This window comes from Corvus cornix, chromosome 1, assembly GCF_000738735.6.
Source record: "Corvus cornix cornix isolate S_Up_H32 chromosome 1, ASM73873v5, whole genome shotgun sequence".
NCBI classification, from domain to species: Eukaryota; Metazoa; Chordata; class Aves; order Passeriformes; family Corvidae; genus Corvus; species Corvus cornix.
In genome coordinates, this window is record NC_046332.1 from 52,456,683 (window position 1) to 52,483,643 (window position 26,961).

General features: G+C 42.7%; 1 protein-coding gene across 1 annotated transcript in view; it reads right to left on the reverse strand.

The window, feature by feature from the left end:
* Positions 1 to 8,788: 8,788 nt before the first annotated feature.
* Positions 8,789 to 26,961, reverse strand: part of LHFPL6 (LHFPL tetraspan subfamily member 6) — a 139,042-nt gene continuing 120,869 nt past the window's right edge. The window contains exons 3-4 of the mRNA XM_039566886.1: positions 22,122 to 22,220; positions 8,789 to 9,884 (exon numbers count right to left, since the gene is read on the reverse strand). Coding sequence (XP_039422820.1) covers positions 9,766 to 9,884; positions 22,122 to 22,220 — 218 coding nt within the window. The 3' untranslated portion in view covers positions 8,789 to 9,765. The remainder of the gene's footprint in view (positions 9,885 to 22,121; positions 22,221 to 26,961) is intronic.

A 26,961-nucleotide genomic window follows, 5' to 3' on the forward strand; every position in this document is an offset into this window, starting at 1 on the left:
TGGAGAAGTGCAAGGCTTAATAAACATTTAATTAGACCTCAGTCTTCCTAATATTGGATAAGCTGGAAACAAAACCACATCTATTACCTGGAACAGAAGTTACTGAAAAACTGAGTATTAACAATCTGCTGATATACATTTGGAATTTCTATACCAGTTATTTTCATACAAGTGCCTAAGTTTTCATATCAACATTGCTTAAAAACAAGATTTCAGCTTGTATTACTTGCTGACAGCTATCATTTTTCAGCAGTTTCTATCTAGTCATTTGTTAGGTCTGATTGCTGGTTTGATAGCTGCAAGTTGAGCATAGCTACACTGCAAGTCACAGGTCACACAAAATCAGCTCCTGGAAAGGTATGCTTCGGTGATCTGGCTCTATTAGCTAAAATATCTTTCAGAGCCTCCTTGAGAGTAAGGCTAGCCCAGAAAGCTGCCCTATAATTCACATTCCTTGATATTGACAGTATGAGCAGGCATAACAACCTACAGACAGAGGAGCTGTGAAACTGCTCACCAGTACATGACAAAATCAGAGTAACTCTTCTGAGAGAGGTGAATACCACTGCTACACATTGACAGCAAATGCAGATTGATTAATATTTCATTGCAGAGCTAAACATTTAATGTGATTCCTCTTTGAAATGTCACTGCACATCTAGGCATGGCTGCCTTTACTTTCTACATGCTACTTCTAAAAAGTTAACGTCTTCCCTCTTACCACACATGGGTCTGTTGCCCATGGTGTGACTTCTCCTGGTACTGTTGCCCCAGGACTTTAAAAAAAATAGAATAGGTATTAGTGATGACAGCTACTACTAGCTCAGTGTTGTTCAATGGTCTTCAAGAGAGTGGGGTGTAAAAACTGCTCTGGAAATGAAACGCTTAATCTTTTAGTAATGGATTATCCCAAAACAAGGTACTCTGATCATTTAGTGAGAAACAGCTTGAAACCTTCCAGAAGTGACAGCCATGCCCGGCAGCAGCAAGCTGTAGCAGAGGTCTGGAGAGTGTGATGTGGGGAACAGAAGCAAGTACCCTGCTCACAAGCTTGCCTTTGAGTAGAGGCACTTCCTGCGGTGGCTGTAAGGCACACGGACCTGCTGAAGCCAACATGCAGGAGCAGGGCAAAGCAGTTTCTGCAAGCTCTGATTTTAGCCAGAGAGAGAGGGAGGTGTAGTAAAGCATTCTAATGTCTTTTTAATTTCTCTGTGCACCATAATTAGGTATTAATCCCAGAAGTGTAGAAAACAAATGATACATTGACAGCTACTTGAAAACAAATATTTCGCATCACAATTCTTAATATAGCCACACAGCTCCAGGCAAGAAGCACTTCATCATTTCAAATGTACTATCCTAATTATAGTTTGTATTTTAACTGAGATTTACTGTCTCCATTTCCCTACCAAAAGATACCACCACTGAGTGAAAGAAAGTCCTTTACTCTTGCTGTAAACTGGAGTTACTTTACTTTAGGGTAGGACTTGGGTCCTACTGATAAATTGGGAAATTGCTGGTCAAATAGAAAGCTCACTGATACTGTTGTTGGTATAATATGGAAGACAGTAATACAAATGCTTCATATGGAGAGTTACTGAGCTACAGTGTGTCACACATGTGGAGCATCTACTACCACCCTGTAGTGGGGTCATCAGTAAACCCCCCAGTACAAAGCTATGTTTCTACTTTCTATTCTTTATCATTGCAATTTGGCAGTAGAAAGAGTCCCTGTGGACCCACCCAGCCTGGTAATATCAGCAAAGAATTGCAGCCTGACATCAATAGCAGATTTTGGTTTATATCTTTTGAAAAGTTCATTATGTTTGTTAATCCACTTTTCACTTTCTTTCTCTGGAACAGGCAAGATAAGGATGCTCATGTAGCTTGCTTTGCAAAGAAAGGTGTTTATTATCCAAATCCAGCAGTTCATTTATCTGAAAAATAAATACAAAACATTTTTTTGTTAAGAGCTTCTGACCTTTGAAGATATTACTCCTAAATAAATACTAATTGCCAATATTACGTGCCACATAGACTTTGCTTTTGTAGAATCTTGTTTTAGTTAATTCTCAGATCACAAGAAACATTTAGTACAAAACCAAGAAAAATAATAAAGAATAGCTACTGAATTTTTCCCATTGAATCCATGCCTGAGTTAAGTCACTGGACTATTTGTCATAGGGTCCTATAATTTTTGGACCAGGGTCATGAACTTTGATCCAAGCCTGTTGGAATGACTGAAATCCTTAACAGGAAACAAAGTAGTCACATGAACAGCTTACTCCCTTTAGCAGCTACCATGCCTTCAAAAGCCCAAGGTTTTGAAAAGTGGTCCCATCTGGCAGAGGTTTAGGGAACAAGGTAAAATTCTTGGGCTTAGAGGCAGAGTAATTTGTAGAAAATCACCCTCTCCTCTGTAGAAATTGGCTGCCTGTTACTTGATGAAATACTCCGTTCTTTGGTGATGAGCTGGAGCAGAAGTGCTTTACAGCATGACTGTCTACAAGCCAAACAATTGTACTTTATTTCTCTATTAAGTGTACTTAATATAGATTTTGCTGGGTGGTATGAGGATAATCAAAGCTACCTGTAGCTCCTGGAGAATGAAAAGAGGATGAAGATATTAATGCATGCAGAGAAGGGCTGCATGCAGTTTTCAAATGCACATGGAGCACACAGAACACCTTGGCTTCTGTCCTGGAGCCAGGGCTGGTGCAGTGGTCTCATACAAGGCCTGCTGCAGGAGCAGTGCACAGGCATTGCCCCCTGCCCCAGGTGGGACTGCCTCTGAGGGGGACAAGCTAGATGGGAGCACTCTTTTTCCTTAATGTGTTCCCTTGGCACTGGCTTCCATGTGTGTCCCATAAGAAAAATGTCTGTAAAATTACCTGAGTGGCCACAGACTCACAGACTCACTTCTTGGGCTGCCAAGTCTTGCTGCAGACAGGAGCATTCCATGGGGACAGCAAACTTTCCTCCCATCCCCAAGGCATGAGCAGCTTTTAGCCTGATGACATAGACCTGCATTTGGTTCAGGCTTCATTTAAGATGGGGCTTTTCTGTGCTCTAGTGCTGCCTTGCCATTGCCATACCAAGCTGAACTGATTTATTACCACTGGGGAGACGATCAGCCTTGATGTGCATTTAGAGATGATCGTGCATCTGATGACGGTCAGTATGGGCCACAGCACCTGCTGAGGAGCTATTTGAGGGTCATGAGGTGTCCCTGTGAGATGGTGTCATAGGTTAGCAAGCATAGTCCCGGAAGGGATGTCCTTGCTAAGGGGTGCTTACAGTTTCCTCTGGGACCTGATAGAACCTATCAGTGGCCAGTTTGAATATGGACAATTCTCTAAGCCACTTAAAATTGTGATCACCTCTGTGATCCACATTTAAGAATAGGCAAACTCCCCCCCAAGCTCTCTCTCGTTTCCGGCGCTGGCACAGGTGGCTGCGGGGCCCGAGTGGGGGCCAGCGGGCCCAGCCCAGGCCCTGCTTGGGCCAGGCCAGGCTGGGCCACGGCCATCCTGGAGCCATGGACCTGTTCCAGCCATGGAACCCCCCCACTGCCTTGCCGTGGGCAGCCGGAGCGGCTCGGCTCTCCCCCCTCTCCACTGCAATAAGAAAAATTCAACATTCCAGCTGCAAAGCTGCAAGGCTGAGGTGAGATTAACCCTTTTATTGCTGTGAAGAGCTGAAAACCTGAGGGAAGAGAGAGAGGAGATGCTTAAAGCTGAAATTCTGTTGTGAAGCTATGATATATCAGAGTACCCGTTGTAATTTCATGAAGATATGGGGGGTGGAGTGTTCAACTCATAAGGAAAAGCACCTGCGCTGAGATAGGCAGATGCTGACGCAGCTGTAATTTCATGAGAAGTTTGGACAGGGAGAGATGGACCAGATGAGGACTTTGGCTCCAAATGGGAAAGGAGAAAACCTCAGTTCCTAGAGATGCTCCCAGACATAGTCCTAACGATGAAGATGATGAAGACCCTTTGCTCCCAGGGAAGGAGAAGGGCCTCTGTTTTTGTTTCTGAATGGCTCAACCTTAAAATTGTACCCCAAAAAACCTTCAAGAGTGGACCCTCGAAAGCAGTTGCGGGAAAAGCTGCAAGTTGGGGGAAGGGATTCACATGCGAGCAGAGACTCCTCTTCCTAAATGGACTGAACAATATTTAGAAGTGGGCGGCTGTCTCGTTGTGATACTGTTTTCATAGCATGAGCAAGAAGAGACTTCTCTTTCTACATGGACTGAACAAGGTTATTATGGAAGTGGTAAACAGACTGAACATCTTAAGGGTTGTCTTTTTACATTGTCAGTGGGAGAAGGGAGGAAGGTGGGCAGAGGAGGAGAGTTCTAAAGGTATGGTATAATTTATTTTTTTTTCCCCTCTTTTAGGTCTGTTCATAAACTTCTTTATATTCTTTCAAGTTTGGTGCCTGCTTTGCATTTCTCCTAATTCTTATCTCTCAGCAGATAAACAGTAATGAGTATTTTAGACCAAACCACTACAGATGGAAGGTGCTTAAAGCAGAGTAACTTATAGTTCATTTGCTCTTAGGCAGCCAGGAAATCACGCAGCAATGTGCTGGACCCTAGTAACGTAGATATATATAATGAAGCTGTGCCATATGTTCCTTTCAGAATTCCTATCTTGTTCCATTTACCTAATTTAATATGCTTGGCATAACATAGAATATATACCTAACATACTGACATTCACAGCAGATACTTCTAGCAGACTAAAAGGTCTCAAAATTGTCCACAGCAGGAGTCAGAGCATGTCTTTACTCAGCTAAAATATCCGTATATGTTCAATGAACATTTTGTTTCTTGGCGAGGAACATGAAAAAAGGCCACCTAGCTATATTTTAGCCTAATAACCATCCTTCCTGTCACTAGGACAAGTGAGCTTAAAACTGTCTCAAAATTTTCCTTATTTTCTCTGATCCATCATTATTTAAAGAAATATAATAAAAACACTTAATACTCAAAAGCATATATTTAAAATCCTGTCTGCTTAAGGGATTACTCTTAAATGTCACTTCTAAAAAAAGACTTATCTAATTTCACCATTGTCTCTCTGAAAGGTTAAGCATGTAGAACAAAATTAATGCTTATGTTGATGTACAGATTATCTGTCTTGTCATTCAGTTTGATATTTTTCACAGACTATTTCAATGAATGACAGATAAATTGCAGTTACAACTGATTTCTGGATTTTCCCTCAAGAAAAAGGAAATAGAGGGGTTAAACCACCTCAGGAGCTGTAATTTCAAAACATTTTTAAAGGCTGGGGATTTTTGTAATAGACAGATATTTGTGTTTTGGGGAGAGAGCAAACTCTACAGTACATGGTGAAAATTTGTTTGTTAATATGCAAGTCTTAAAAAGCAATGACTTTTGTGATAGAAATAGCTTAATGCTCTCTCAAACTCCAGACAGGCCTTCACATGCCTCATATTTATGCAGATGTGACAGACTTAATGCTTGAATGACACAATTTGCATTTTCCCTCTCAGGAGACACTGTGTTAGTGCTTGGGACTGGAGTCTTGGCAGTGTACACTAAGCTTCATAGGGAAAGTCCCCAGCTCTCTGGGATTTGGGTGGGGGAATGTGTTCTCCTGCAGTCATTCCCAAAGACTAAACTTATGTAAATAAAGTTGCATCAAGTTCTTCCGCTTCCACTTGCCCCACTCAAGCTTATTTATGAAGTACGTTTCCAGTCAGATTATATTTATTCAGAACAAGCTGTTCCTGACCCACCATGGTGTAATGACTGGATTTGTGACTGAGGGAAGAGCAGTGGCTGTTTGCATGGATTTTAGCAAGGCTTTTGACACAGGCTCCCAGGTTTTTTGCACCAAGTTTGGGCTAATATGGTCTGGATGGGGAGGTAAAAGCCTGATTAGATGACGAGGCTCAGAGGGTCATGTTTCCTGATTGGACCTGGATGCCTGTAGTGCAGTGCGTCTGTTCTGGAACCTGTCCTGTCCAATGGCTTCACCAGTGGAGCAGTGTGCTCTCACCAAGTTTTCAGATGACACCAAGCTGGGGGGATCAGGCAGTATACTGAGGTGTAGGGCTGCCAGCCATAAGGACTGGGACAGTCTGGAGGAATGGCACAGCAGGAAACTTACGAAATTCAACCAGGACAAATGCCAAGTCTTGCACGAGTGAAGGAAGGAGGCCCTGCAGTGATGTAGGCCAGGACTTACTGAGCCTGGTGAAAAGATGTGGGGGGGGACACAACAACCAAAGAGTAGCCACCCAGCACCCATGGGGAGGTGGCAGGAGATGGAGATGAGCTCTTCTCAGTTATTCTTCACGAGAGGATGAGAGACAGTCATCATTAATTGAAAACAGAGACCAATTATAAGGAAAACTCATTCCCTATTGGGACAGTCAGGCAGTGGCACAGGCTTCCCAGAGATGTTGTGCATCTCCATCCTTGGAGGTTTTCAACATTGGATGATGAGGTAAACTCCTAAGCAAGCTGTTGTAGCCTTATGACTGACCCTGCCTTGGAAAGGGGGTTGGACCACAGATCTTCTGAGGTTGTTTTCCACCTGAATTATCCTGTGGTCCTAAAACAGCTTCTGATAATGAACAGTAGTCTGTGATTACAGGATTTGTTTCTACATATATATAGCTCCTGTATTAGTTGGGAGTGGCAGATCAAACTTGAAGCTCCCAGACTGTTTTTTGGAAGTGGACTAAGACCTCTGATGTGTGCATTGACAGTGGGCTCCAGAACACTGGCTGGTCTGGAATAGAGGGAGTGTATAATCACCCAAAGAATGAGATGTTGCAATAAATTTCCAAAATGTATTTGTTGGGGGAAACTGCTTAAATAGTTCTAAAATACAGCTTGATAAATTTATGGACGGGATTATGGGATACGATTGCCAGCAATGGCACGGAAGGAATTCAGTGACCTAGGAGTGTGTGCAAGCTTACCTCTTCTGTTTAGACAAATTCAAGGCCAGCTCCTCATCTTCAAAGATAAATAAATGGAAAATTAAACATGGTAAATATTGTAAATATTTCATTGGCACTTCATACTGTGAAATCGAAAACAATCTTTTGCCAGTTCGAAGTTATTAGAGTTTGTAGCTGTGAGGCTTGATAACCATGATAATAAATGGTATTTATATTCCAGTGTAAAATGGAGATCAGAACCAAAATGCACAAATATGGACAAACCTAATTAAGCTGTGATTGGTTTATTCATATCACAGCAGCTGAAGGCTATATGATAAACAGCTTCAAAGCAGGTGCAGCATAAGTCATTGGCTTCATTATTAAAGATTGACATTTTATTCAAGCCCAAATTAAAAAAAGGAGATTGTATACAAATTGGTATTTCATCACAACAAAACCCTAATTTTCTTCATGAAGTAATTGCATAGTTCCAGTTTGTCATGATAAATCAAGCCTGAACCCAAGCACAGGAAGATCTAAAAAAACTCAAAGTGCTCTTCATGATGCATGGTCCAGGATATAACCTTGTGAGAGTCAAATGTGGAATAGTAACACATGTATTTATAGCCAGGTCACAGAAACCTATTATAGCCAACCACGGTTTCAGTGGAAGGAAAGGCATGTCTCCACAGTAATGCACTGTACAAAGGCAGCATTTTTCTATTCAGATATACCTGGTAAAGATCCGACTGCAGTCAGAGGAGCCACAGTCAAAGTTGTGTTTGTATGTCCTTCAGTTTTAATAAAGCAGCAATCCACAATCCTAACAGGGACATTTCATACTTACTGTGAGGATATATGGGGTGCTGCTGACCTCCTGCAGCAGGTTTGGGTATGGTCCTGAGTGCTCATGAAGGGATGAGCCTTAAACCTGCAATCTGGAGGGAAGAGCTGCATGTCCCACTGCTGCTGGTGCCACTGGAAGAGCGTGCAGGGAGGAAAATCCCCACAGCATGGCTGGTGTGCTCCTCACAAGTGCAGTCAGATGAGATGGGCTATTATGGGCTAATCTGGGAGCGGTAAGGAACAATTTTGTTTTCACTGCACAGCACCATAAAGCAAATAAATAGTGCTTAGCCTATAATGAAACTCGATAAAACTCTGTTGAGTGATATCAGGATTGATCACTGTAAGCTGACATTGTTATTTCCACATTCCTCCGAAAATCTGCCCAGTGCAATGTACAAAGCACTGGCATGATGCCAGAGTTTTTCAGCTCTTAAGTGTTACTAACCACCAGAACTGCAACTGGAACATAGATGGTAACTTATATATATTTGACAGAAATATGATATTGGGAAAACAGGACCAGAAAAACAAATTTGAAAGGGGATAACATTAGTTAATGTCATGACTGAAAACCTCTTACAAGTTCCCATGAATTAAGTTCACATTGGTTTACATAAAGAAAATAAAAGATTGATTTTTTTAAGGTTTATTTTATGTACTGTGCCAGTGTCCTGTGCATAGAATGCTGCCTGGTAGGTACTTGATCAGAGTTACTGGTCTTAAGGAAGTAAAGGCTTATTTCAGTTGGCTAAACTGGGATATACAGTTCTGTGTGAAATTCTGAGTTCACAGCAGCCAGGACAAAATGGGGAAAGTGTTGCTGAAATCCTTCAGGACACCTGACAACAACAGGCAAAATGTCTATCCTTGGGCAGTATAACTGAACTCTAAACATGTATGTGTTTTACAGGGTAAAAGTGATATAGCATGGTTATAGAAGTCATGAGTGTTTCTGAGAATTTTTCCATAGGGATTTGGGAAGGAACTGTTTCATCTACTGGCACAATCATGCATTGCAAGTATTGATCAAGGAAAAATTTATTTACAGAGATTTTTCAAATACAAACATAAAATAGCACATATTATATATATATATTTTACAAAAATGAATATTGAAATAATAAACATGGTACAGCACAATACAACATCAATGAGCTAAACATAACAGCAACAGAAATCTATGTCTGGAAGAAGTTTGCTGTTAGTCGTACATAACCAACAGAGCTCTACAGTACCGTGAGTGGGATTTCCAGTGGACGGGAAAACGTCCATTTACTGCATTTCATAAAAGGACTACAGGAAGGGTACATATGCCAAGTAATTATGTTGCATTTTGTAATAATGCTGAAAACACAGAGGCTTAATAAAAGTTATATAGGGCTGAATAAGCAGTGGATAAATGTTTGGGGAAGAAAAATGTGTAGAGATTATACAAAATACTGATAAAGTGGCTTATTGGTCCTTTTTATTAAGTTTAATGTATAGATTAAAAAGTGTTGCAACACCGAGTCTTAAACCACCAGAGAGAAGTAAAAAAAAAAAGGAGAGGAAAAAAAAAAGGGAAAAAAAGAAGAATCGCACCAAAAAAAGTTTCCTCTCTACTTATTTTGTGCCATGGTCAACATCTGTGCGTGCATGTGTGCTTTCGGGAGCGCCGCACTGAGGGGCTGCCAGGCGCTACCCCAGCACGCAGGCACTGCCGCCCCTCACCAGCCTGTCCAGTAATTGGTGCATGCAGAATTTCACCATTTGCCAAAGCAGAGTTTTCCTTGCTTATATTTTTGTGGAGCAGATCCTGAGCAGGCTTGGGTGAGAGAGCCTGTCCCTGCCCAGCCTAGCTGGGTGGCTTTGCACCACCCTTCACCTCCCTGCCACCCTGGGCCGCCCGCCGTCCCACTCCTGAGAGAAAGCACTTGAAAATTCCTTGTCCGTTGTTGTTGTCCAGCAGACCTGGGCAAGCCAGGCAGGGCCCGTGCCCGGGCCGGCTCAGTAGGGGTATTGCTTCTGCTTCTTGCCCGAGAAGCAGGCGAGCCAGGTGCACACCAGCATGGCAGCCACCGCGCCGCCGCCCGTGCAGTAGTAGGCCCAGCCGATGTGGCAGGTCCCTGCAAGGCAAGCAGCAGGACAAAGGTCAGCATTAGATGGCAGGGAAGGGCCGCCGCCACCACCCTCCCTTCTGCCCTCCCAGGAAAACACTTCTGAGATTTCAGCCCACTTGTATGCCAACCTCAGACAGGGAACGCGGGGCTCAGGCTCAGGCTCTGCCACTGCAACGGTGGGGCTTGAACCTGGATGCGGCTGAGAACTGCTGGGTGACCATAACCCAGGGCGTGGGGGACCTGCTCACATCTCCCACACACAGGCATCGAACCTGACCATCCACGAAGGAGTGTGGTGTCAGGGGATCACCTGCATGGGGGCTGCCGTGGGAATGGAAGCATAGAGCCCAGAAATACAAAAATAGACAAATTTCCCTATCCCCACCCAAGGTCACAACCCATTAGTGCAAACTTCAGTGATCTTCTGTCTAATGAGTGTCACAATATGGCTTTGAATCCAATTAAAGACGTCAGCATCTTTATACAGTCAGACTGATCACCAGTAAATGGTGCTGGGGAATCCCACAGTGGACCATAAAGTGATTACTTCCCTTTCAGGCACTGTGCCTGCAGTAGGGGATGAGACCAGTAAAACAGCAGCTGCAGCAGGGAGGAAGCCTCTTTAGAGATCTCCAAAATCAAGGAAATGGCTTCTGCTACTCCACAGGATTTTAACCCATCTCAAGGCGATTTTCACTTGGGCTGCATCATCTTTGTCTTTTTTGAGTGCTTGGGACTTGTTACCACTGAGGTTCTTCCTGTGTTGTTGACATCTTGGGTGATATCACCCTCCTTTGAGCAGTGAGTGCTCTCAGTAAAGCACAAGCAGCAATGCAACGCTTCCTTCCCAACCTTCCCAAAACCAGCAGAAACCATTCTTTCCTTCAGAGACCAGAAGGTATCAACAGAGTTTCCATCTAGAAATAGGTGGTATGTTGATATTCTGTCCCAATGCCATGCCCGAGGGCTAGCTTCAGGTTCAGGCAATTATCAACTCAGCTAATCCTGCCTTAGGCACAAGAAACACAAAATGTCTGCTCAGCTTAATACGTCCAAGGCATTCGCATGCCTCCAGGCAGACAGCATTGCCACTGACTCTGCAGGACATTGTCTGGCAGGCTTTGTAAGGAGACATTAGTGGGAGGCAACACTTATGCTCCTGGTCACTTTGAAGATCTCAGGCTGACACCACAGCAGGAAACATAACACTTGTGTCATTTTTGTCTTCATAACCCTCCCAAATTTTTATTTTAAAAATACCCAGTGAAACAAAGATCCTGATGTGACCAAGAGGACTTGAGGAGCTGTGTGGCCTTGGCTTGAGCTTACTAGCCTCTCTCCTTAATGTGCTCAAGCAGACAAGAGAGATTTACTTGGTTTTGTCATCTAGTTGTGTTCTGAAGATAACGCCATTCTTCGCTTCCTTACAGAAGACAACACAGAGAGTCTGACTTCCTGAAGAGAAGGACATCAGAAACCCTGGAGAGCTGTCAAATGCCTGGCAATGTCCCTGATGCTGACACTTGCCCAATCACACAGCAGTCCGTGGAGAGGCCTGTCTCTGGGCCACCTATTGCTTTGCCTGTATACACACCCTGTCCTTAGCTTCGGCTGCTGTTTTCAAAAACAAGCCTACACCAGTTCAAACCCACTGGATTGCTTTGAAAATGATCACATTTATACCAGCATAGGGTGTGCTACAGCATTTCTTGTGATAAGATGGACTCAATCCGATAGGTCTCTGTAAATTGTGAAATATTGCAAAACTACTAGGGAATTGTAGTTGCAGCTTGAAAAAGTAAATTTTTCTCATCATGATGTTTCCAGGTAGAGAAAATAAATGTCAAAATACTACCTTAAAAAGGGTTTAAAGATTCACCTGGTAGCCTGCCCAAAGCTGTAACCTAAGCAGGATAGAATGAAGTAAATTTGACCTTTTACATGGTGTGATTTCAACTTTTGTACCTTGGCAGTGGGAGAGAGCATGTGTGATACATATTAAGAAGAAAGAACTGTTAAATCAGTGTCAGAGATGTGTTCAACAGATACAACACACACGTTCACTCTTGGCTGAAGAGAATAACATTTATTTCTCCATACCATGCTCCATTTACCCAAAGGACCACTGCCCTACTTAATGCTCTGAGGCACGGCAGGCAGGCAGCCTCTTGATCTAACAAATGCAATGTAGTTCACAAGTGTGAGTTGAGTCAAGATGAACAAATGAAAGAATGGGAGAGCAGGGGAATGGATGAAAGAGCTGGGAGCTTGACCTTAGAGCAATAATAACACAGCAATAAACCTGGCCATTATTTCCAGCCCATGTCAAGAGCAATGGGAGGCCTTGGATAGAATAGCTTGATCTGTACTTGGATGATGCTGAGCAGAACAGAATTTCAAGCTGTTATGCTGAAGAAGAGCCTGCAGCAGGGCAGGTGTCTGAGGGTATAGGACTTAGCTATACTTTTCATTCCAAGTATAGTAAAGTATAGATACAAGGCCAGAGATAATCCATCTCAAAGGTACCCATTGCAATGAGTGCCTACACTGCATAGCCACGTGTCAAAATGAAACAATGCCACCCCTTTTATAACCCTATATTACACAAGGAGGAAAACATTTTGGAGTTATTTTTTCTGCTTTGGTGTTCTCATTTTACCACATGTATGGCCTATTTTAGTCTACTGCATCCTAAAGAAAGATTGTTGGTTATCAATAATTGGGTAGTTTAATTGCAGTTTAAATTGTAAAATGACTTCTGCTTCGTATTGATATAAAACACTCATTTTTAAAGGAACAGGAAGCTTTATAAAAAGCAGAGTTGAGATGGTATTACTGCACTGACATCAGCAAGACTTGTCATGTATTCAGTGGTAAGCAAATGGTGAAGAGATTTGCAGAACTGGGGCTTAAATTCAACCATCAAGTAGAGCAGTTTGCATTCATGAAGCATGTCATGTAAAAGATTAGAAATCCAGTATTGCAGTTTCCCCCTTTTTTTTAATGTCAAACTTCTAAAATTAAAAGCAACACTGCCTAAATACTTGATAGAATTAAAGCAGTTATTGAAACCATGTCAATTTTCACACACACATAAAAATGCACAGCAGCTTTGTTGTTTTCCTTAAGGATGCATTGGAATACACACACACACATATACATATATATATATATATATATAGGCAGAAGAGCGCCCATCCATTGAAGGTGTGGAGATGCAAGCAAGAATGTGTACATGTTCTTGCTCCTAAGATGGGCTAGATCTGGTTTTGTGCCAAAGTAAATTCCCAGCAGCTGAACTGGTCTTCTAGCTGATAGAGATGACGTGCATCACAGCAGCTTGCTTTTGTGCACAGAACCGGTGTTGCTTTTAACAAACCAGTCTTCACCTGACAGGTCAGTATGGAGGGAGAAACTGTGCCTTCAGCACTTCAGCACTTTGTTAATTCTAGATTATTTTTTCTTTTTTTAAAAGAGAGCACTAATAATTGGAGCTCTTGGTTGTTCAGTGAAGCAGGACTGTCAAAGTTGTCTCAGGTAAATTTGTAGCCAGCCATTAAGAACTTTGTTTTCACCCTTGTTTTTACTGGGATTGGCAGCAAGAGTGTGTCAGGATGAACACTGAAACAACAGACCATGGATCTTGAAGCTATAGGGATGGATGGCCATTTTCCAAGCAAGTAAAAGAATGAAAGACTGGAAACATTGCACTCTTTTTTATGAGGATTGAGAAAAATCATGGTCCCTGAGGATAGAGGACAAAAATTACGGTGAGCGAGGACACTATCAAAAGAAGACTTACAGAAAAGAGTCCCATGGAACATAATATTTACTAAATCAAAAGAAATCAGTAAATGTGGAAGGGTAGTTCTGCAGTGATAAATGTGCTTACTAAAATGCACTTCCATGCCTTTTCCTGATTTCTGATGTGATCCTCAAGGGCATGATATGCAACCCCTTGCTCCCCTTCTCCTCTTGAATATATAGGCAAATAAAGATTAAGACAAATTTGGGAGTGAGTAAAATTTGGCAGCAGAAAACATGCAGATACTTGTTCTACCATGGAGCTGTGCCAGGATCCAGTTGCCAAAACATAATTTTACTAAGATTTCTATTAATCATGTCTTATAAATAATTATCACATATAGTTATCGAGGTCTTGGAAATAACATACGGTTTAATCTAAAATAACCAATAATTGCCACTTATGAAAAAATATCATGAATATAAAAGTGTCTTGGATGCAAACCTGTTAATTGCAAGACTTAGCATCTTAAATATTTGTACCTTTTTTGCTGTTAATTTTAAGACTATCCTGGACTTGCAGTCTGGAGTATTTGGCAACCTCTAATCAATTAACCTTAAGTATAGCCTATTTTCCAAGATGAAGGAGAAAAGGTTTCAGAATTAGCCAGACTGTAGAGTACAAATTACATACCTTCAAAAATAAAACCTACAATTCCTACTTCCAAGAAGGTGTGCAGGAATTCTAATTAACAGGTTCACATGAGAGTACAGTACTATAGAGAATGTGAATTCATATAATCAATCAGGGTGTTGGAAAAGAAATCAGAAAAAAAAATAAGGAGTGTGATTCTAAGGGGATATACTGGGATTTGGAAATATGAAAGATCTAAATGAACGTAAAAGATAATCAGCTAATTAATAAGAAGGCAAAATTATTTTGAAACAAAGCCAAGATAAATTAAATAGCTGAAGATCTTTTTCTTGACACAGCAACAATGAAAAACTGTCATGTGAAATCAGCTGCAAAAGCAGGAAGAGAAGTTGAAACTTGGAATGAGTCCAGAAAGAATTAAAGTAGTTATGTAAAACAAAGAAAGAACACTATATAAGGTAAAACTGCAGCCCAGCAAACAGCCTGATACATAATAATTAATTCAATGGAACTGGTTACTTTTTCTGTTGCACAGATATGACTTCCTCAATGGTTTAATCTTTTTAAAAAATATAAATTTTTTAATGCATATATTATTTTTTCAAGCTATTTGGGTAACTTAGAATTAGTCTGTAACTAAATGCATAAAATTTCATAAAGTTCTGAAGTGTAAAAAAGTGGAGAAAAAATGCCAACTTGAAATTCTTTAGTCCTGCTGTATGCAGACACTCACTCATGATCAAATCATCCTTTCTTTGGAGGATCAAATAATTTTGTTTAATCAAACCTCAAATTTGCTGTAGGTGTGCATTTATCATGAAGCAGTGAGGGAGAAACCAATACCCAGTGTCAATTACAATGCCCAAATTCCCAAGAGCAAATAGCTTACGTGCTGCTAATGAGGAGCTCTCTCAACCTCCGGCAAGAAGCCAGCAGAAAGCTCACCTACTGCAGAAGTGAAATCAATTTCACCTCTCTGAACATCCACAATGCCGAGATTCACAATGGAATAGAACTCCAGACTCCCTTCAGAGATGATGAGGAGGAAAAATCACTTACAAAAGTGTGTTGTATTTTCTCTTTAAGTAAATATATATGGTACAGCAGGTGAGCCCTGCTCTAGTAGCACCTATTTTTCTCCATTTTAACTAGGAAGGGATTCAAAGCAACCAGTTCAGCTGCTCTTTTTGAATAATAAAGAGCACCAAATCCTTGCTCCATGTGGTTTGAGTCCCTTTCTGGATGCTCCTGATTATGTCTACTGACTGCAGAAGGTTCTTGCATGACCATGTCTAATTCTGGTTACAATGGTATATGCCTTATCATAGAATGATAGAATGGACTGGGTGGGAAGGGACCTTAAAGATCATCTGGTTCAACCCACCCTGCCATGGGCAGGAACCTTCCACTAGACCAGGTTGCTCAGATCCTCCAATCTGGCCTTGACCACTTCCAGGGATGGGGCATCCACAGCTTCTCTGGACAACCTGTTCCTGTGGCTCATCACCCTCATAGGAATTAATTTCTTCCTAATATCTAAACTTACTCTTTCAGTCTGAAGCGATTCCCCCTTGTCCTGCTCTTGTAAATAGTCTCTCCTTACGTTAGACAGAATATATGTGGACCTTGATATAGACACTAAAAGCTTACAAAGATTTAAGAATGGAAGCCGTTTGGGTAGCACTAAAGAGGAAATGTTTCTTGATGGAATACTTCCTTTACTAGCACGTAGTTTACTCAGCCATTTTTCTAAGAACTCAGCAGCTGCAGCTCAAGTATGCTTGTAAAGGTTGTGCTCAGCCCCAGTCAAAAAAATGAATGTGTGAAATCTCCACGCTCTTTGCAGAGGATCTGCAAACAAGAAAAATGCTTTTTTCAGCTAGATTGCTCATAAAAAAACACCTTTGAATATTTTCCCTGTAATAGGTCTCCAACAAATTGTCCTCCCTTCTAAATCCTTTTCTTGATTCTTTGGCACTCTATGTCAACTCTCAGCCAGATGCTGAAATGATGCCACCTAAGACAAATTAAATAGTTGACAAAGCCTTTTTTACATCCACAGTGCTTTCTGTGGGGCTTTTATGCTGTTTTAGTAACTGCACTGTTTGCTTTGAAAGTGCTTTGGAGATCATTTACTCTAACATTTCTACAGCAAAAGTAATTATCAAGTCAAGAGTTTTCTTTAAGATATTTCAAGCCCTCTAAAACTGGCAAAGGGGAACCTTAATAATAATGATATTTGGAAACAGAGATCCACCAAGAGAGAAGTTTCTGAGAGCTTTTGAGGCTAATCCAGCTGCTTGTTTAGTTCAGGATGGGAGCCAGGCTTTTAAGTCACTCTCTAGACAGTGACTTTGGCCAGGTGAGCCCTTTCACGGCAGTCCACAGATAGATGGGCTGCCACAGACAGCAAGCAAAGGTGTGTACTTGGAGCTATCTGCTTTGGTTGCTGCTGCAGCTGGGCCCCCAGGTTAAGGATATCTCTGACCATGAAGGCATAGATAGAGCTACCATATTTCCTCAAGGAAAGAAAAGGTTTTTCCAAGTAGTTCAAAAAAAGTTCCACTAAAAATGAGTTTATCTTAAATTTTGTGTCTTCATTCTTTCAGGTTAATAAGTTAAGCATCTAACACCACTTCACACATCTGGTGTTTGGGAAGTGGCAGCTGGTGGCTTGTGATGACACGAATCATCTGTGTTTCAATAAGTGACTTTTACTCCAGATAAACATTTTGCTGCTTGGGCTCCTAGATATTGGGCTCGTAGTGCTGTTTCACCAGATGCCAACTGAGGCTCAATTTTGCGAGTTAAATTGAGCATGACCTGACCTCTCTGGGACCTTCTGTGGAACTTGGCTGCCTGTGCACCCATCAAAACAGAAATCAGCATGTAAAACTGAGCAGTTTCCACATGCACATCCAGGGAAATCAATGGCCTAAAATAAGGGTCACATTGCTTTTAGACATTCAAAACCAATACAAATGTACTTACATGTGTACACTCACATTTCCCCTTTAAAACAGGCATGCAAGTTCAGAAGATTTCTTCACGCAGGTGGAATATGCAGAATATGGAAGCTTTTGCAAATGTCTTGTGCAGTCTTCATTTTAGTGCATATTCTCACCTTAATGCAGACTCCCTCACTATAATGAATTTCCTGATAAAACACTAATTTTTCAATTGTTTTTCTAGTGTGTTACATTTAGAAATGAAAACAAAATGGTATTAGTGCCTCTAGCTCAGCAAAACTGAATGTGTGCTATATGATATGCCAGAATGACAGTTAATTTTGGGAAACTGCCTGCTAATTCCTTTTGCAGACCCAGGGATTTTGTAGATCTGACTCACTTTCACACCCTTCAGTCAGCAGCTCTGTCCTGCTGTGCCACATCACTGCTGCACTAAATGGGCCCACAGGCAACTCTGATGTGCCAATAATGCAACATAACAGTAACAGTCTGCATGGTGACAAGAGATTAGGATTATCTTGATCCATCCTCAGTGAAAGGCAGTCCCTTTGAGCACTGCTCATTTCCTACTCCAGTCTCCACCTCAGGCACTATTAGCCTGTTGCCAAATTAGAGTATGGACTTTGACTTGGTCAATGAGCAAGCAACTGTGCTGGTTTAAAACACAAACACCTCTTTTTTTTCTTGCCCCTATTTATTTATATTGCCCTATTTCTAGGAGTTAACACCCTAAAAACAGTGGTAGATGTCTCCTGTTCATAATCTAGTGTTTCAGTGGGAACTCTGCTCCATCCGTGATGGGATGCTGCATTATTGAGCAGGCCTCCAAGACCTTCATACGGGTCATGCTGACTGCTCGGAAGCTGGGAACTACAAGCAGAGCAACACAGCACAGACCTATCATGGCCTTAACCTCTCAACAAGATTTGCAAGAGGTCATTTGTCAAAGGCCTAATCTATCAGTGTGCTTCTTTTCATGATGGCAAAACCATATTTCTAGAGAAGAGCAGGGAGCAAGCCCCTTTACAGGTGCACCAGTCTCTGTCTTTATGGAGGTTATTCCCCATCCCCATTAGCAAAACAGCTCATCTATTGAATGTAATTTAATCAACAAATGGAGTTGTCCTTGGCACAGTATCTTCCTTTGAAGAATAACTCCTCTTTGTCAGAGATGGAGCTGTACAACCACTTTTATTTGATTGAAAAAAATTAGCCCAATTAAATACATAAATGTTTAAGTAAATCCTTTGGACATAGTTCACTTAATAAAAACCAAATAAATATCCATTTTTAAAGAGAGCCGTAAACTGCTGGGCATTTCACAGTGCCAGCTCAGGTTTTCTAGAAAAGAATACTCAAATCCACTTAAATTAAAGGCATAGTTATTTTTCCTGCAGCCTTTTTATATATTGCTTTGGAATGTACGCAGAAATGTGTGTGTGTTTGGCAAGGGTGGAGGGAGGGGTCCCCTCTTCACAATATGGGCCATCTCAGCACTATTTGGAGTGCCTATTAGTCTAATGCCTTTTCAGAGTGCCTGAAGACATGGAGAAGCATTTCTTATCTAGCACACCCACTGAAGATTAGGCTTTTTTTCTGGGTTCTTAGCATTGCTATTTATTTATTCTCTCTAGTTATGAGCACGTTATGGGGGCAGGGGTTTGTCATGTTTTCATTAAGCAAAAATCTTTATTTAATTACTAATTCTAGTATATTTCTGGTTGACATTACATATCACAGTGCACAATTCAGCTGCTTCTCAAGAGAGTTCTTGCAGCTCCTCTTCCGTACCCGCCTCTTGTTCTTCTTCATCCTCCTATAATGTAGATTGCAGCTCCTGGCTTTTATTTTCTACCTTCAACCTCAACCATTTTTCCCCTCACTTTTTGTAAGTCCAAAACAAATACCAGTGCTGAATTCCCACTTTTGCTGGCTTTGTGGTCAAACCTGGTGAGCTTTGACCCTCCTTTCCCAACTGTACACACACTTTCCCTGTGGTCCAGGCTGCAGCACTTGCTCTGCCATCCTGGAAGAGGAGGCTGAATGCTGTCTGCTGATCAGCATTCCTGTGAACACCCTCTCCTTTTAGAGTAACCATGTGCTGAATTACCCTCCTTGTGTCATCCTCACTGGCACCCACAGCAGCAGGGGGTGCAGGACCAGCACTCCCATCATCAGCTTTTCTCCTATTAGCAAACCAGTGCAGGGTTCACAGTAGCTCAGATTTTCTGAGAGCAGATTTTAAATGCAGCATGGTTCTTCAGACAACTCATTTCACAGGCTCAGGAATAGAAAGTATATCATTGCAGCTTAATCAAATTAAATATTCAAATGAAAGCAATAATTACTTAAATTTGTCTTGAGACTTAGTAAGATTAAGTCTTTGAAACATCATTTTTGGCCTGTAGGCTCTAATGAGTATGCCAGTCTCTAATGATTCAGAAAAGACCTAGAGGGTTGGGGTTATCACCAACCAAGAGGTATTTATGAAAGACGAGCAGCGTGGTTATTAAATGGCCCTCGGACAGTACCTCTTCTTTACAGATGGTTTTGATAACATACCATCAAACAGACACTGACATTAAGTAAAAAAAAATCATAGGCAAGCATTTAAGTTCACTGCCAATGTACATGGAAAGGAGATGTTTAATGGCAGAGAAATCACTGCAGCAAATTTCAGCCCTCATTATGATCTGTTAATTAATGTGTTGACATACGATTGCAGCAGATCAGTGAAACCAGCACTGCTGTCAAGTCTAGGCATGTGCAACACATGGGCCGTGTGCTCCAGCTCCAGAAAACAGTCAGAGCACTGTGTCTTCACAGTTAATGCAAGACTTCTCATGGGTCTCATGCATACCTGGAAGGAAAGCTGCCAGCTGACATTTTTCACATGGGATTCTTCACTGACTTTTAAGGCAGAGTGACTCAATTTATGCAAATATCTAACTCATGAGTCAACACTGAGACAGTGAAGGTGGTCTCAGAGACTCTAGTCTGTGTGGACATGACAGTGTTTAAGGTAACAGTTTGTACTGCCCAAATGTTGTCTTCAAAGGGCTCACACTGCCACAACACCCACCTTCTGTGACTCTGCAGAGAACTAACCTGGAAGGTAACACCCTTCTGCACGTGGCAACAAACATGGGACACAAGCTGGAATCCCAGAAGCACAGCTGCTCACAGGCTTGTCATGGAAGAGCAGGAACCAGTGTGCACCAGTGAGGTGCTAGCTGGCCTTTCAAAGGGTGCACTGCTCCATGGGCTGGCCAGGAGCTACTTCAGGCTTCCACACAGGATTGGCCATGGGCAGCAATGAACCTGAATCTTCCCTGCAACAGTTACCACAGAGTTTTGCCTAGTCTTTCTACTACATCCTTTGACACACCCTTCCATGGAGCTGGGAATCTTAGTTCTGGAACATTTTTTTTTCTGCTAGTTAACGATACACTTCTGTTCTTATTGTTCTCTCTCCTTTGTGTTTAAATCTTTCTATTATTAGGTGAATAAAAAATTTGCAGGAACTTTTTATACTTCCCTGAAGAGCAAATTTAGTATCAAAAGAACAGAAGGATAGTAGAGTTCAGAATAACAAGGTAAAGCTTTCAGAGCACATTCCACATCCCCTGAGCAACACCATGGGCGGTTGCTGATAAGACATCAGTGGCACTGTAGTGATGGGTGCTGATATTGGTTATAAGAATTTCTGGTCCCCTGCCAGATCAAATGCACTCAAAACACCACAAAAATTCTGTAGGGGCAACTGGCCTGGAACATCTCTCCCAAAGCAGTATTTCTTTATCTTTCAACCTCAATTCATTTGCATATCTTGACAAGAAACACCTCTGAGATGGAAACAAATCTCCTTACTCCTGAAAAACATCAGTGTAAAATCAAGAGATAATGCAGCAGGTTTATCTTTAACCCTAGGAGACCATTTTTGTCTACTATTCCTTGCACTGGGATTACTGTCAGGCCGTGCACAAGTCCTGCACACACAGCCATGGAAAGAAGTTCTAAGCTTAACTAAGGTTTAGCTTGCAGGGGCTGGAAATGGGGAGTTCTGTATGTTTAAGAGCAGAAGCCCTCGAGTCTGTGGGGGGTCAAGGTGTTCAGTCTCTTCAGGATTGCAGATCCCCCTCTTCCTCAAGTGACACAGGGTCAGAGAGCACTTACAGAGAAGGGTATCAGCAATTGCATTGATCTTTCCTGCTAAATAAGGATCTGGATGTGCATTCAAACATCAGATCCTGACCATCCACACTGTTTGATCCTTAGGTTGCTGCTGTTTTCCTTGTTTTCTAGAACCCCTCCAGAGAAAGCACAGGTGTGAGCCTGGTTTGGCTGCATCCCTGGCTCTCATTCCAGGCGCGGTGCCGTCATCAGCAGTAAGACAAGTAACTTGTTTGGGAGAAAGCAAACATAGGGTGAAAGTGTTATTTGCCAGCTTCCCAAGTATGTGAGTAACATACAAATACACTCTAGGCTTGTGTTAGAAGGCCATAAACGTCCCAGAATTCAAAGACAGACAATTGCACTCACGGAGAATTACCCTGACCTGCGCTGTGATGGGATGCCTCTATCTACCCTGTCAAGATCTCCAGGAGTGTTAGCTCCCATACTGCAAGACTATTAAATCTGATTTATTTCCTAAAATATGCATCCATCCATACATTTTCTCTTATAATGTTCTGTAAAATATTTCCAGAGATCTATCTGAAATCCCCTGCCTTGGCACCATACCAGAATTATGCAATATGAATAGCCTACCACACACAGGTTGCTTCCCCAAGCCTGTGCTTATGTCCTAGTTTGCTTTTATGGCCAACACATAGAAGAGCCTAATGTGGCTGAAATGCCCTGGTGATGACTCACCCAATTCAAACTGGTTGGAAAGGTTACCACAGGTTTGTCTGACTTCTTCACTGTCCCAGCCAAGAGGATAGAGGGCACAACCAGAGCCAATCAACAAACCTATGGAGAGAAAAGGAAATAAAAGTTTATACAAGCAATTGCCGTTAGCTTATACACAGGCTGCCACTTGGGAATCAAAGTGTCAAACTGCAATTTGGGAATCCCACAGAAAAGGTCTCTTCTTCCCTTAAAAACAGATGAAAACCATTTGGACTGCTGCCTTCTGCTGCAGTTTTAAAGCTGGTCTGTGGGCTGGAGCCAGTCTGAGCAGTTCAGCATCAGAAGCCACGCTCAGCTTCTGAAGCTTTTATCTGAGAGCTTTTAGACTCCTCTTCAACTCTCCAGAACAGCTAAATATGCAGTTTGGAATACACAACGTGTGGTTAAATAGAAGTGTGTTAATGATAGCATTTACAAGTTGATTGCTTCTGATTAATTAAAACAACAATCAACCAGGGTCCATCAAGGTTACATCAAGAAAACTGACAGTTGTGCTAATTTGTTGCCATTTTGCTTTGTTTTTCACTCTTTCAAAAGCAAGGGAATAATGGTTTCATACCACTTGATCAATTCATACCACAGGTACACACTCCACAAAGTTTTCTTAATTCATTCAGCTGAAACAACTGAGGTCTTGAGTCATTTACCTGTTGTCTTACTTGGTTTAACATTCACAAGATGCTTTGCTTTCTCCAGCCCTCATGCTGCCCCAGACAGATGTGTTTTGGCAAATCCTGTCCCTTCACAAGACCTTGTTGGGAATCAGCAATGCACCCATGCACCATGTCTATTTTGCAGAAGTGGCATTTTTATCATATTGCATTCTCAGCTGTCACTGCAGCAGCTGCCAAAAGGCCGATGTAGCTGGCAAAGCATTTTACACAGACAGCCTAGAGAGAACATTTCAATGTATGTTACAACATTTTAATGTTGCCTCCTTTGTGTCAGATCTTATTTATGAGACTGGAAACAAAGCACTATGTAGATAATGGGCGAGGGGCATCTGACACTTCACAGGCTGTAAAGCCAAGCAAGCGCTCCCAAGGTTTGCAGGGGTGCCTTTTACCTGGTGGGCAGAGCACAGGGCTTCAAGCCTGTCACTTGCTGACCTTGGGCATTATCTCTTGACCTCACATCACCTTGCTCCTCCTCTCTTGACAATAAAGAGCATGTGCTCCCTGGCAAAGCACTTCTGCTGCCCTGCTCCCAGAGCAGAAAAGCCCTGGGTGTTGTGACAGAGACACTGTGGACATCACACCAGTCTAACAGGAGTCCTGAGAGGGATTTACTCAGGGCTTGGAGCTTGCTGTACCTTACTACTGTCTCCATTCTCCAGATACCTAAGCTTCTCATATTGCTGATGTTCCTGTAAAATACAGAAATCATCTTACTATGTTCTTGATTTGCTCAAAAACACACCTGAACAAGACACTAAAGTCCAGAAGTGGTATCTCATCTTTCTTCAAAAGATGTTTAATGCTCTTAGCATCTTGGCTGCTAACAAAGTAGCTCAGCAGCTTCTCTGCTGCTCCTCCAAGCACACCTGCCCCTGGTTTAAGCCCAGTATTAACTCCTTGGATCTCCCTCCACTAGGTTCAAATTTCTTCTCGCTGCTCAAGCCTACTTCTTCCTTCCCTTGTTGAGCAGTCATTGCCTGCTCCTGCCTCCATATCTGCATCACATAATGAAAAAGAAATCCCTGAGGCAGCCCTCTCTCAGATGGTGCATTCACCCAACAGCTGTGACAGGAGAAAAGCAATTAAGGACATGTGAATGCTAGGTATTTTCAGAACTAATCTGGGTATGGTTGCTTCTAATGTCCTCACTAATAACTTTCACAGTATCATTTGATTTTTTTTTCCCCTAGGGCCATAGAGCTCAGGGCAGCTGGTAGAATCCATGTAAATGAGAACCACTTCTAATTAAATTCTCAGAAAGGATGTTTCTCAGACAAGAGAATTTAGGCCAAAACTGGGTCTACATTTGTTAAAGATAGCCTAAGACTCTCATAAAGCCCCTGTTGATTCTCCCTTGAACTGTTAAAGCAAGAAAGGTGTTGTGAAGCACAGAGAGCATGAGTGGTGTGCTAGGAAGGGGCAGGACCCCATGGGGCAAGGAGGAACATCATCACCGATGATGAATGTCTGGGGAAAGGAGGAAGAACACATAGATGCCAAAGATAGCCTCACAGACCAGTGGACTGTGGCAGCCCCAGCCAGTCCTGCAGTGGTTCTGACCCCTTCCCACACTGCTCATGGCACCCACAACACAGCCAGTGCCAGCCCAGGCAGCCACAGCTCAGAAGCCTCTCTGGCCTAAAGTGAGCTGCCCTGGCCGGGCTGTTTGCAATCAGCTTGTGTACTTGAACAGACTGTCTGGGAGACCTTGCAAATGCTCAAAGGGCTCTGTTGTGAGGGGCAGGGAGATGTGTGCAGGGGGTAGGAGGGAAGGCAGGCTTGCACCCGCCTGCCTTGGACCAGATTAAACGGCAGCCAGCCCTTCCTCACAAATAGGTCCTGGGAAAGCCTTCTGCCCAGTTCTTCCAGGAGAGCACAACAGCAGCACTGCAGGCAAGTGAAAGGACTATTAGCATAACAATGCTGCTCCTCCAAACCCAGAACAAGCTCTTACTCAGCCCTTGCCAATTACTCTCCTCAGGTGGCAAGAGTGCCTAGTGCCCACTGCATTCACAGACTGTTTGTTTTCAGCTCTCTTTAGGTTTTATTGCAGCAACAGGTTGTTGTTTGGGTTTTTTCCCATGAATGTTGCTCACAGCACTTGCCACTGCCACTCTCCAAACACAGCTCATCCTTTTCCAAACATGGGTACCTGTTCACTCTTTCTGCCTCTGATGCTACACTGGATCAGTGATCACAAACTTTGGCAATTTATTTCCTTCCGTATTCAGACTCCTTCAGCCCCCTGTCACACCTCCTTTCCCATTTCTGTACACCCATGTCTGTAAGTTCAAAGCCCAGTTTCAGTGAAAATAAATTCTGGGGTTCGGTCAAAAATTCCTTAGCAATGCAATATACTGTAATGTTGAATTGCTCCAAAGGAGCTCACATATGGATGATTGCCCTTAAAGCCATTCCAACACTGCCTAACAACCAGCCCACAGCATCCACCACTGAGCCTCACCATTACCTGTGCCTCCTAGAAAGAGATAAACCAAATAAGGGAAAACTATGTCAGAAAGCCTCCCTACCCCAGTGACAGATGGCTCTCCAGCTGGGTACTGGCTTTATCAGTGCTGAGTTTCACTTACGGAGTACCAGTCACTGAGCAGTGCAGCTTCTTTTCCGACTGCAGGCTGCACTGACTGGGATGATCAGATCAAGTGGGAAACTCCTGCCTATTGCTGGTGCTGCCACATGACCCCAAAGCATGAGTGGCAGCATGCTTATGTGCAAACAACAAGGTACAAAGCCATGAGCAAACTCACACGCTTCTTTTAGTGAACACAACTTTCAGAGCCCACGGGTTTGTGTTCCCATCTGGCAAAAAGGCTTATGCCTATTAATATTTGTTTTGTCACAGGTACCAACTGGCCACAGGACTTAAAGCTGTTGCTCTGACATGTCCTTTAACATCACTGGTTTTCAGCTGGTTTCGACTGACCTTCAGACAGTTCCCTTTTGTGGTGCATATGCACCTGTTGCGGATTTATGTCTATTGACAAAACACTTTTGTCCTCCAGTACTTCTTGCAGGCAAGGTTCAGGCCAGGCTCAGGGGTTTGCCTGTTGTAACCACTGGACTCTGCCTAGCAGGCTGCTGCTCCCTGAGAGCTCAGCGAGGGTTTCCTAGGGCCATGGGATCAGTCGCATCCCAGAGTCCATTTCGATCTGGCTCCGGCAGCCAGCAGCGTTACAACACAGTGGATGGTAAAGAAGGTAGAGAAGGGTCTCTCATGAGGGTTTGAGATGGCTTTAATCACATCTTGTCCCCCCAATGTTCAGAGATAGAGAGACAGCATGGTCTGGGTGCGGGGTGGTTTTGTCAGGGGCCCAGGGGGGATCCCTGGGCGGGGTTGGGGTACAGGAGCAAATAGGGAGAAACTGAGGGAGTGGCCAGGGCTAGGGCAGGGAACAGGGGGAACAGCACAGAATCAGGGGGTTAACAGACTACCACATTTGCCTTCAGCATAAGACTTCCACAAAGATTTAGAGCCTGTTAGCCAGCTAGAAAAAGTTTCACAAGTTTTACTTTATGCCTGGAGGTATATTTATATGTATGAGCATATGTGTGTCACATCCCATTGCTTTCAGCAGGATTCTACATGACTTCAACAGGACTGATGCTGCCTCGGTCTGCATGGGCACTGAAGCTGGGAATTGGCATTTCAGCTCCCTTATTTTATGCACTGAAAGTGTGGGGTGTGCCTCAAAGCCCATGGTGTTAATAGGACTTGGACAAAAGCCCCTCAGTCCCTTCCCTCCCTTCTAATCAATCCATGCCTGTTTGTAAGCAGCTGTGTGGATCAGATCCTGCAAAAGCAAAAAGGCTGCGTACTTTTACCTTACTAATAATTCATACATGGTCACAGCCAATTTATTTAACCACAGAGAATGTAGATCCCGCTGAACAGCTGCATCCTCCATTGAAAGATCCAAGCTGAATCCAAGGGCTGCAAACCCAGTGGAAATCATTAAGCTAATTTTGCAGCTTCAACTCAGAGCAGTTACTAGTTTAAGTCAAGAGTCACATTCTGGCCTGCTCTATTGCATTTAGCCAGCTATGCTACCCAGGACACCACACCCATCTTTACAGCTGCTTAAAATGCTTAGGATGCCTATAAC